The 12,123-nt window shown below is 55.8% G+C and overlaps 1 protein-coding gene across 3 annotated transcripts; it reads right to left on the minus strand.

Annotated features, from left to right (window-relative positions):
• Positions 1 to 2,682: 2,682 nt before the first annotated feature.
• Positions 2,683 to 7,080, minus strand: NR2E3 (nuclear receptor subfamily 2 group E member 3). 3 transcript variants are annotated; one of them, XM_040077676.2, is made up of 8 exons: positions 6,766 to 7,080; positions 5,540 to 5,690; positions 4,782 to 4,885; positions 4,449 to 4,697; positions 4,179 to 4,360; positions 3,731 to 3,962; positions 3,550 to 3,655; positions 2,683 to 3,474 (listed from the first exon to the last, which is right to left on the minus strand). In XM_040077676.2, the coding sequence occupies exons 1-8, from the start codon at positions 6,821 to 6,823 to the stop codon at positions 3,342 to 3,344; spliced, it is 1,215 nt and encodes a 404-aa protein (XP_039933610.1). In that variant the 5' UTR covers positions 6,824 to 7,080; the 3' UTR covers positions 2,683 to 3,341. The 3 variants fall into 3 exon arrangements, with proteins under 3 accessions (XP_039933610.1, XP_039933609.1, XP_058278396.1); XM_040077675.2 differs by having other exon boundaries at positions 3,550 to 3,962; XM_058422413.1 differs by lacking the exon at positions 4,449 to 4,697 and having other exon boundaries at positions 3,550 to 3,962.
• Positions 7,081 to 12,123: the final 5,043 nt, after the last annotated feature.

Genomic DNA, 12,123 nt, shown 5'->3' on the forward strand with positions numbered 1-12,123 from the left:
CCCCATCCGTGGGGGAAAATGGGATTTTCCCAGCCCCAGAGGGGAAGATGGGGCTTTGGGGACCAACCTGGGTGCACTGGGAAGGTGGATGGTGACCACAAAAGAGGAAACTCCTGGGGAGCCGCCCCAAATTCTCTGGGAGCTGGGATTGCCGGGAGCATCCGAGTGCTTGGTGCCAAACCAGCCTTTTGAGCCTCTTGAACTAAAAACCCCAGAACTGCCCTTAAAACAGCCCCAGGGGAGGAGATCCCGGGGACAGTGAAGGGTTCAGCCTCATCCTCAGCTTCCTCATCCCTGTGGGATGAGAGCAGGGACGTCAGATCTGGCTTGGGCAAATATATACACACACACACACACACACACACACATATATACATGTGTGTGTGTGTATGTATATATGTGTATATCTGTGTATATATATGTATATGTATCTAATTTCTCTTGGAATATATTTATTTTCCTTATATATATTTCATCTCTATATAAGGAAAATATATTTGAGAGATATATAAAGAACATATATAATAATATATATTCTATATATAAAGAAAATATGCACACAAAAGAATACGTATTCTCTGTATAATTAAAAATACATAAAAGAATGTTAAGACAATTCATTTATGTATTTTCTATTTCTTATATATAGTACATATTTATATATAAATATATAAGATATTCTATGTATAAAGAATACATGTTTCTTTATGTATATAAGCTTATATATTTATATATAAGGACGTATCTCTGTTTAAAGGATATATGTACTATATAAAGAATATTTATTACTTTATATATATTTTAATGTATTTCTTGTCTATGTAGAAACATATTTAATGTTATATGATTTAAACATATATTTAATATATGTTTAATATGTATGTTTGTATATGTTTCTTCACATACATTTATATATTTCTTTATATAAAATAGAGTCTATTTCTCTGTAAAGAAATATATAAAGGAAATATATAGTATATATAAAGAAATATATTTTCTCTCTATTTCTTCATATATATAAAAATGTATGGAATGTAGGGGAAAATATGTAAATAAAACAGACTTCTTGACATAGATTAATGTGTGGAATATATATAGAATATATAGAAAATATGTTTCTTTATATATATAAAACATATTTGTGGTTATATGTATAAAGAAAAACATATGTCAAAGAAATATATATATGTGTGTGTGTATGAAATCCAGCTCTGGCAGGAGCTGAGCAGGACTGGAGGGATTACGGTGTGTTCCAGGGCCCCCTTCCCCCGGCATCTCCCCTGCTCCTTCCCAGCCCTTCCCTGGCAGGATTTGGGGTCCCAGAGGGTTTTCCAGAGGGCTGAATGTACTGACTACTGGAGGGCTGCAAGGGGAATTTATTGTTATTTTTCATGGAAAGTTTTCTAAGTAATTTATAAAGTCGCTGCTTGTAAACTAAACAGAGTCTGTATGGAAGAGGATATATTATCCCGCGTCGCCCGCGCTCGGAATCTTGTACAAACTGACAAAAAACGGACAAATAAAAGTGTCATTCTGCAAAGGCCAAGAATTCCCAGAGGGACGCTGTTCCTGCCGCCCCCTGCCCACATCCCGGGGGTCTGGGGCTCGCTCCGTTTGTTCCATGGGGTTATGAAGTTGTGGATTTTCCCGAGCCCCGTGTGCATGGAGCAGCTCAGCATCCCGATCCCGTGTGCGTGGAGGAGCTGGGATGGGGAGCCAGGGCTCCAGATCGCTTCCCTTCGCATCGTTTAGTGCTGGTTATTCACGTTCTCGTTATTTATGTTCAGAGAATTTCTATTTCTCTTGCTTGTTATTCACATTATTTTTATTTATGTATATACAGATTATTTATAAACAATTTATTTCAATCAGATCATTTATATTTCATTTATATTTAGATAATTTATTTTCAAATGTTCGGTATTATTTCTAATTAGTTCAGATTATTTCTCTTCAGATTAGTTTTAGGTAGACTGTTTGTATTCAGATTATTTATTTTCACTTTATTTCTATTCAGATTATTTCATTTTATTTCTGTCCACATAATTTAATTCAGGTGACTTCCAATGAGATTCATTATGGTTGTCTTATTTATATACAGTTTGTTTATTCTCCATTTATTTCTATTTATATAATTTCAGATTATTTAGTTTTATTTTCTTTCTATTCCGATTATTCCATTAAGGAGATTTCAAAGCAAATTGAAATCTCCTTATAATTTATATTCCAATAATTCACGTTTTTTATTTCTATTAAGATTATTTCGTTTAATTTTGTTTGTATTCGTACTATTTAATTCCCATTTTATCCAGTCAGATTATTCATATTCATCTACTTGCAGTAAGATAGTTTATTTTCAGTTAATTTCCATTCAGAGTATTTCAGTTTATTTAGTTTCATTATATTTCTGTTGGAATTACTTAATTCGAATCCTTTCCAATAGATTATTTCCAAAGATATTATTTATATTTATCTATTTTATATTCAGATAATTTTAAGTTATTTATTTTTATTTTATTTTTATTCCTGTTTTTCTGTTTATCTTACTTATATCGATTATTTAATTCAGATTATTTATACTAATTTTACTTATATTTAGTTTACTTCCTTTCAGATCATTTATTTTCAAGGTGCTTCTACTCAGATTATTGATTTTCATTTATTTCTATTCAGGTTATTAACATTCAGCTGGTCCCCCCGGTCCCCCACCCACGGGGACCCAAGTCATTGGCACAGGGACTCCGGCTGCAAAACTCTCTTTATTCCGAGTATAAAACGGGGGACACAAGTGGGAGACCCCGGAACGGAGGGACAAGGTTCTGTCACCGCATGTCACCGGGGGCTGGGGTCACCCCTGCCCAGTGTCAGCCTGGCCTGGGATCAGCCTGAGGGCGTCCCAGTCTGGTGGCACCCCGAGGTGGCCCCACCTTTGGCGAGTGTCACCCCTGGGCTGGTGCCACTCCGAGGCCGGCGCCACCTCTCCCTGGCCCTTGCCATCCCTGGCCGATGTCGAGCCCCAGGCTGGCTTCGTCCCCGAGGAAGCGTCCCCCCAGACCGGTGACGCCTGGGTGGCAGCAGGTCCTCGTGGTGCCAAGGTGCCTGTGCCTGGGTTCCTGCAGCATTTGGGGCATCGTCAGTGAGCTGCTGCCAGTGCACTGGGCACTCACCTGGGGACATCCCCCTTCCGCCCCCAGGGGAGCTGGTCCCAGCTGCCAGCAGCATTCCACAGTCCTGGACACTGCCCCAGCGATGGGGCCGTGGGCACCTTCGCACCCCAGGGCCAGGGTGCCAGGGTGCCAGCGCAGGGTGACAAAACAAGCCAGGGACGGCGGGAAGGGGCTTCAGTTCTTGAACATGTCACACAGCAGCTTCTCCATGGGGGTGTTGCCGATGGTGCGGCGGAAGAAGAGCAGCTCCACGCGCTCCGAGGAGATGAAGCGCAGCGCGGGGAGGAGCAGCAGCAGCTTCCCAAACCTGGGGGATGGAGCGGTGGCCATGGGTGGGTGTCCCACCCTGGTGCCACCTGTGAGGACGTGGGGACAGCGGTACCTGACGGGTTGCCCAGGGTAGTGGGAACGGTTGTGCTGGCCCAGCATCACCTGTGACTGGTCCTGCAGGTTCTCCACCTGCTCGGGGTCCTTCAGGCCACGGGTCTCTGCAGGGACAAGGGGGTGACAGGCCGGGGAGGGGCACGGGGATGGCCAGTGGTGGGTGCTGGGGGTGGCCTCACCTGGTTTGAAGAGCACCACGGCCTTCATGCAGGCAAATTCCGTGGGGTCAACGGCCAGTGCCTTGAAGCGGCCAAGGGTCTCCTGCAGTGCCCGCACGTCCAGGGTGGCCGGCAGCAGCTTCCCAGGGGTCGGCTCGGGGACAGCCAGGAGTGGGCAGGTCTCCAGGGGCATGGACCACTGGATGGCACAGAGCAGGAACAGCTCACTCCATGCTTCCTCCAGCAGGATCACCTGGGGAGAGTGGGGGGAAACCCCAAAAGCCCTGTCACCCCCAAAGTCTCCAGGACCTGTAGCCACCACAGCCGGTTGGGCTGACGAGCATCTGCAGGGGAACCCCAAGAATGTTGTGGAGAGGCTCCAGCCACCCCAACTGGCTGCTACTTTTTTGGGGGTTCCTGTCACCCCATAGGCAGACCCCCAGTTCCTCGTGGAGGTTGCCAGCCCCACCTGGTCGCGGAAGGGCAGGTTGGAGAAGACGGGCAGGTTCTTGGCCCATTTCACAGCCATGAAGAGGAGCCGTGCTGAGGTCTCATAGATGTTTTCGGGGCTGGCTGCCGGGTACGGCGCCACCTGGTACTCGCCGCTTGCCCGCTCCGGCTCACTGCCCGTCACATCCACCGTCTCATCAGCTGCAGGGGTGGAAGGGACACCGACTGTCACCGCACCGTGGGGACATCCGCCACCCAGCCACCCCCCTCTCCACCGGCAGCCACCCACCGTCCTCGGGCTCCAGCTTGGCGCAGGTCTCGGCCGTCATCAGGCTGGCCATGAAGCGATGGTTGGTGGGTGGTGTGGGCACCCGGGGACCCGGGGTGACAGTGGCACCGGGACCACGAGGAGCCGGACAGGGTGATGGGGGCACCTCACATGTGGTGGCCACGTGCTCAGGGGGCAGCTCAGCATCCAGCTGGATGCTGTCCAGCTGCACCTGGGCTGTGCTGCGGGGCTGGCGCTCATTCTGCACAGCTGTGCAGACAAGGCAGCATCAGCACCGGCCACCCCGCCGTCACCCCCTGCTGTTTGTCACTGTGTGTCCCCCCCCAGTCTTACCGTCCTTGTTCATGCCAGCCTGCAGGCACTTCTTGAGCCGGCAGGCCTGGCACTGGTTACGGTGCGCCTTGTCCACTGGGCACAGCCCCGTCCCTGCCTGGCACCTATGGGGAGAGGTGGCACCTGGCTGCAGCCCCTGAGGTGGCCCCTGTCCCCCACAGGTACCATGTCACCCACCACTGTGGGCACCCTGTCCCCAGGAGGTCTCCTGTCCCCAGTGGGTGCCCCGTCCCCACTCCAGGGGTGCCCAGTCCTAGTAAATGCTCTGCCTGGATGGGTGTTGTGGCCCCACCAGGGTACTCTGGACACCCTCTCCACAGGTGCCTCTCCCCCTGCATGCCTGTCCCCTGCATGGTTTTAAGTACCCCAGGGTCTCTGCCCCACCCATTGCCCGTGGGGCCCTGGCCTGCTCAGTGTCCATCCTGGGGTACCCTACCCCACAGGGTGCCTGCCCCAAGCTCCCTGTCCCACAGGGTGTCCATCCCTTCCCTGGCGGCTGCCCCATCCCATGGGATCCCTGCTCTGCTGGGTGTCCCTGCCCTGCTAGGCGCCTGTTCCCCCTACTCCTGCCCCACCGTGTCCATCCTCTGGATCCCTGACTCCCTGGGTGGCCATTCCTGGGGTCCCTGCCCTGCGGGGTGTCCTGTCCTTCACGGCGTCTGTCCATGGCGCCCTGGTTCTTGCCCCTCTGGATGCCCATCTGCAGGGTCCCCTCACCCCATTCCCTGCCCCGTGGGGACTCCCACGCCTGCTCCCACCTGTAGATGAGCTTCCTGCGGACACTGCGCTTGAAGAAGCCGCTGCAGCCGTTGCAGGCGTAGATGCCGTAGTGCTTCCCGCTGCTGGTGTCCCCGCACACCTTGCACAGCAGCACCGGGCTCAGCTCTTTCCCGGGAGCCGGGGTCAGCCCTGTGGAAATGGAACCGTCATGTCTGGGTTGACTCTGGGCATCCCAATGTCCCTCGTACTGCCCACCAGTCCCTGCTGCCTCCCAGCATCCTGGAAATGGGGTGGCTCCTGTCTCTGCTGGTTGACCCTAGGGACATGAATGGGGATACCTCAGGGACTCCATGAGGGGTTCCCCCTCTTCCCACATCCCAGCACACAGAGTGATGCAGGACGAGCTCTCACAGGGATTGATTTTGAAAAATAAAAAAGGTGTGAAATGGTGTTCTTTAGGGAGGGGGACACCAGGCACCCCAGGAAGGGGACTGAGCATCCCAGAGAAGGGCGGCCATCAGGGATGGGAGGTGTCCTGGGGAAGGGACAGCTCTGGGGACATGGGGCACCCCAGACAAGAGTCACAGGAGGGAACTGTGGGGATCCTGGTGAAGGGCCAGGGACCACGGGTATCCAGGAGAGGGTTTTGACTGGGGACCACAGGAATCCCGCAGCAGGGGCACAGCTGGGGACCTCAGGGATCCTGGAGAAGGAACACAAAGGAGGACCATGTCTGACCCTGCAGAGGGTCAGACAATGCAGGCATCCTGGCCTAGGGAAGGACCATGATGGGAACTCAGCATCTTGGAGAAGGATGACAGCTGAAGACACCAGGCATCCTAGCAGACCATGATGGGAACCCTGGGCACCCAGGGATAAGGACCATGAGGAGAAGTCCAGCCACTCTGGAGGAGGATGGCAATGGAGAATGCAAAAATCCCAAACAACTATGATGGGGACACTGGGTGTCTTGGAGATGAACCATAATAGGGACCCCCAAGATATCTCAGAGAAGGACCACGATGGGGGCCAAAGGCATCCAGAAGAAGGCCGTGATGATCCCAGGCATCTCAGAGAAAAACTGCAATGGAGGACCCCAAGCATCTCGGTGATTGACCATTATGGGGATTCCAAGTATCCCAGAGGAGAACCTTGAAGAGGACCCCCAGGCACCTTGGGGAATGACCACAGTGGGGGCCCAGCCACCCCAGAGAAACACCCATGTCCCTCCGAGTCGCACCTGCCCAGTGGAACCACCTCTTACCCGTGGGACTCTCATCCAGCCCGGCGCTCACCACCGACCCCGCCGGGGACGCAGCCATCCCGCAGCCGGCGCTCCCGACCTGTCCCCGCGCCGTCCCTCTGGATCCCCGCGGAGGCTCTGGCCAGGCGGTGGGTGCTGCGGCTCTGCGGCCAGCGGGGCTCCTGCCTTGCTCTCTTCAAGGCGGCTTAGCGGCGGGCGCTGTGTAAGCAGCCGCCTCTTTGTCACCCTCTTAATCTTTAGTGTCTGCGCGGGGCGGGGGGGGATCAATCAGCCACGCGATGAAGAATTAAAAAGGTGCTGAGCCCCAGCCCTGTAACCCTAAACCCCGCGACACCCAAGCCACCCCCTCCCGCGCGCCGCCGCGGGCCGCCGTGGAGGTGTCACCCTGCCAGTGCCCCCGTCCCCCCGGCACTGCCAGGCCGAGATTGCGGCGGAGGTGGGAGATGGGGCTCGGGCTGGGGACCCCCCATATGTGTCGTCCTCCCCTTGGGACCCACCAAGTCCTGTAAGCGCATAAGCCCTTCGCTAAGGCGGTTAGAGGGGAATAACGAAAAGTGGTAATTAAGGGGGGTAATTTCCCTGCCCCCAAGTAATTAATTACCGGCCCTGATGGCGAGAGGAGGGGGGGATGCTCGGTAGGGACCCCCGCTGTGCCTCAGCATCCCCTCCCGGGGACGGGAGGCTCCACGGATGTCGGGGCTGCTGACACGGCAGAGGGTGGGGGCCAGGTGGCCCCCGGGGTTACGCAACCACCGCTAAACCCTCGCGGTAACAGGGCAGCACAATTTGGGATTTGTGGGCTTTAGCCGCTAAACCCCCCCCGCCCCGCTCAGGGGGGTGGCGGATGGCCACCGTCACGGGCCCGGCCTGTCCCCAGCGATGGGCCAGGCTGAGGACAGGGGTTCCCGGCCTGCTGTGCCCCTTCCAGAGGGGCTCAGGGGTGTTGATGCCCTGAAGGTGTCCCAGGGGACAGGCACTGGCAACAGGTCCCTGCTGAGCGCTGGCACCAGTGACGCCAGTGCATCCAGGGGCTGCGGGTCACCCCTCCGGCATCCCTGACTGATGTGTGGCTCCATCCCCGCTGCCTGCAGCATTCCTGCGTCCCCCCGCCTGCGGCATGGCTCCATCCTCTTGCCTACAAACTGCTTCCATCCTTTTGGCCTGAAGTGTTTCTCCATTTTAACTGTCTGCACTGTGACTCACTCTATCAGCCTTGCCTGCACCACGTCCCCGTGTGCAGCAACATTCCATCACCCTTCCTGGCTCTACACGGCTCCACCATCCCTCCCGCCTGCGCCATGACCCCATCCCTGCCTTCGCCACGGCTCCATGCCCCCTGCCTCCAGCCCCCTCCCATCCTGGGACCCCCGTTTCCCCAGGGTGCCCTGTCCCACCCACAGCCCCCTGTCCTGACCCAGATCTCTGACCACCACCATCTGCGGCAGTGGCCGCCTCCTCCCGCGGCAGAATTATGACGCTGGGCTAATGCGGTGGGAGCAAGCTGTCACCTCCCTGCCCGGCCCTTGGGTGCCTCCACACCTCTCAACCATGGGTGAAACACCCCCCAGTGCCTGACCTGGGCGTGCCAGGAACACTGTGCCAGCCCCCCCATGGGGACACCGGCGGCCAGTACCAGGGACAGTGGGGAGCGGCCGGCGTGGCGATACAGCTGAGTCGGCTAATTTGCCCGTCCCCTCCTTGCCGTAGGGTAAAAGCCAGCTCTGGAGCAGGGATTTGGGAGGGGGATTAGCTGGGCCAACCATCTGCTGCTAGCCAATCATCAGCACCCCCAGGAAAGCCAATAATTACAAAAATATGGTTTCCCACCCCGTTTCTCCATTACACCCAGCGGGTGCTGTCCCCATGGTGGGCTCCCCGTGGAGCAGCACCCTGTCCTCTTCCTGGGGATGGCAGCTCCATGAACACCCAACTGGGCACTCCTGGGGGCCCAACCTGGCCTGGTTTGGGTGCGACATGATGCCACAGCCCTGGGGCTCTGGGTGGTGGGTGGGGGTGAAGGAGCAAATGTTAAAGCCCGAAGCAGGGTCGTGACTCGGCTCGGTGACAGATGCTGGGGCAGATGCCACGGGATTACCCAGCCTAAAACCTCAGGATCTGCCCCCCTTCCCCTCAGCAGGCAGAGAGTGTTTAATTACTAATTTACTAATTACCCAAAGATGCTGGCGATGGGCTTGAGACCTGCGGTCAGGAGCAGCTCCAGGGCTCCAGCCACCCTAATCCACTGTCTCTTGGGAGCTGGTGGATGCACCCTGGCCAGGGACAGCTTGGCTGGGGAGATCGAGTGACCCAGGGAAGCGCCACTGTCCTGGCAGTCCTGCTCCTGTTGGTGATGGCATGGAGTGGTGGGGAATGGGACAGGACAGTGAGGACAAGGAGGAGACAACGGGGACAAAGAGAACATGATGGGAATCAGGATATTGGGGGCCAAGGGGAGACAGTGGGGACCAGGAGGAGATGATGGAGATGAAGAGGAGTCAGTGGGGGAGAGAGGGGAGATGATGGGGACCAAGAGGCGACAACAAGGATCAGGAGGGGGTGATGGGAACAAGGAGGAGATGATGAGGACTGGGAGGCAATAATGAGGATCAGGAGGGGACAATGGGAACCTGTATGTTCTGATGGTAATCCAGAGACAATGACAAATGTGGAGAGCAGGAGGTGACAGCAGTGACCAAGAAGGGATGATGGAGGCCAGGACATGACAATAGGGACCAAGTGAGGATGATGGGGACCAGGAGGGTGTGACGGAGATCATGAGGGGGCAGTGGGATGCAATAAGGGGGGATGGACATCATGAGGGTACAGCAAGGACTGATACGGGATGATGGGGACTAGGAGGGGAGGATGGGAATGAGAAGGGTGTGATGGGTACATGTGGACAAGACAACAGAGACCAGGAGAGGATGGTGGAGATCAGAAGGGGACAAAACCAACAAGAAGATGACATGAAGTTCCAGGAGTTCCCCCTGGCTGTGGGACTGGCAGTGGCTGGGAAGGGTTAACGTGGCCGCCTGCACTGAGCTGGGTCCAGGCCAGGCTCAGGTTTCACCTATAATTAGCTCTTGTTTATTGGAGGCTCCTTGATAAATGATTCTTTGGAGGTTGCCCGATGACAGAGGGTGACAGTCACCCACCTGAGCCCTGCTAAAGCCTTCACTGACCCCCGGCACCAGGATTAAAGTTTAATGTGACTCTGGAGCTGAACCCGGGCATGCACCATTCTGGGGCGACGGGGCTGGGGACAGGCTGGTGGCCATCCCTAGGACATGGGGCTGGGTACAGGCTGATGGCCTCACAGGGCCAGAGGGTTTTGGCACAGAGTTGATTTGTCATAAACCTGGTGGTCACTGGGCTGTTTCATGACTCCTTTGGGGTCACCCAAGAGGTTTGTGGATGAAATGTCACACCAGGTTGGGTTTTTCCTCCTGGGACTGGCCCTACAGGATGGGCACAGTGCCATGGTGCAGCTGGTCCGGGCACATTCCCAGGCACTGGTGGAGCCGTGCGCTGCTGCCAAGAGCCACCGCGGTGCCCGCCGGGGCAGGCTGAAGTCCTGCCCCGCAGCCACCTTTGGAGCAGCGGCACCTTGGGAAGAACACCGGAGTGAGGGGACCTTGGAGGTGACCCCAAGGTGAGGCAGCAGGGCACGGAATGAGCACTGAGGCTGCAGCTTGGGTTTCAGCAGGGTGACATGTCACTACAACTGTGGGGACAGAGAAGTCCCCGAGGTACGGGGTATCTCAGGACGTGTTTTCTTGCAGATTAATTTCCTCGCGCAGGTAAAAGGGGAGCCGGCAGGAAGGACACCTGCATCCAGGTGATCCCACCCCTCTGCCATAGTACCCAGTGCCCCTGGGATCCCACAGCTGGGACCTGCCTGGTGCTGGATCTGGGCAAGGGGGGGATATGTGTCCTGGGAAGTTGGGCTGGGCTGGACTGTGCGCTGGCAGAGATGGGTGGTGACAAGGGACGGGTGTCAGAAGGGGACGGGTGCCTGTCTTGCCCTGCCCCCTCTCCCCACAGATGAGCTCCCTCCATCCGACCTCGAAAGCCCCGGACTGGCTGGACTCCTGGGTGCGGCAGGTTTGGGGGTGCTGGCATGAGAATCCCAGCCAGGGGCTTGAGCAGGGGGTGGCAGCAGCCCAGGCCAGGGCTGAGCCATGACACGGGTGCCCCTGGGGCTGATGCAAGGTGTTTGTCCCTCTAGATGGGAAACTCCACGCAGGTAAGTGCCGGCATTGCCCCTGTGCTCTGCACTGCCCGTCTCACCCCTGGCGCACCTGGGCCGAATCCTGCACACCCTGCCTTTTCCTCGGCACCCATGGGTGCTTCAGCGCCTACAGGAGGCAGCCCCTTCCCAGAGGGTTTCCATCCACGGAGACCCGAGACCCAAGCTGTGCTTAAGCCACCAAGGATGTGGGATGAGCCAGCAGGTCAGTGATGCTGCCGGTGGCCCCAGGGCACCGGTGGCCCTGAAACACGGCTGCATCCCCAGACAGTGTCTGGGGCAGTGACTACTGCAAAGTTCTTCATCTGCGAGGAGCTGCTGGAACTGCACTTCACCGTGGTCCCCAACGGGGTGGCTGAGCCCCAGCCTGGGGACCTCTTCCTCTTCCCGCTGGCCTCCAAGGGCTTTGGCTGGTGCTGCGCCCACGCTGGCATCTACTGCGGTGACGGGGAGATCATCCACCTGGAAGGTGAGCCCCAGAGGTGCCATGGCATGGAGACATCTCCATGGAAGGGACATGGGGTATAGATAGAACCCACTTTTCCCTGCAGGCAGCTCGGAGATGACGCCATCAGGCATTGTGGCTAAGCACGGCAAGAGCCACCTCCTGCGGACAAAGGGCTCGCCCAAGGTGCTCCGGAGGAAGAAAGGGCTGGACGTGGCTGCTCTGCAGCGGCGGATCCGGGTGGCCATGGACCAGCCAGTGGAGTACAACGCCATCACCAACAACTGCATCCACTTCGCCCTCGCCCTCCTGGGAATGGGCCACCTTGCTCACGCCATGGTGGGTGCCACCACCAGATCAGGTGCCACCACCCTGGGACACCTTGGCACCTGCTCCAGCCAAGTGTCACCAAACCTCTTGTTTTTCCCCAGGTGTCCCCAGCGCTGCAGTGATGGAGGTGACGGTGCTCTTGGGGAGCACGTGGGGCTGGAGCATCCTCCCCTGGGGACCAGAACTGCACCGGTGACTTGTCAATCCTCCTGTGTGGCAATAAACAGTTACATGGAAACCCTGAGCCAACCCTCTTCGATTTGTTGTTTTCTCAGTTTTCCCAGAAGCTGCTGTCAAGTGATGCCCCACCTTGACCCACCTTGAAGGGAGAAGC

Source organism: Hirundo rustica, chromosome 13 (assembly GCF_015227805.2).
Source record: "Hirundo rustica isolate bHirRus1 chromosome 13, bHirRus1.pri.v3, whole genome shotgun sequence".
In the NCBI taxonomy this organism is placed as follows: domain Eukaryota; kingdom Metazoa; phylum Chordata; class Aves; order Passeriformes; family Hirundinidae; genus Hirundo; species Hirundo rustica.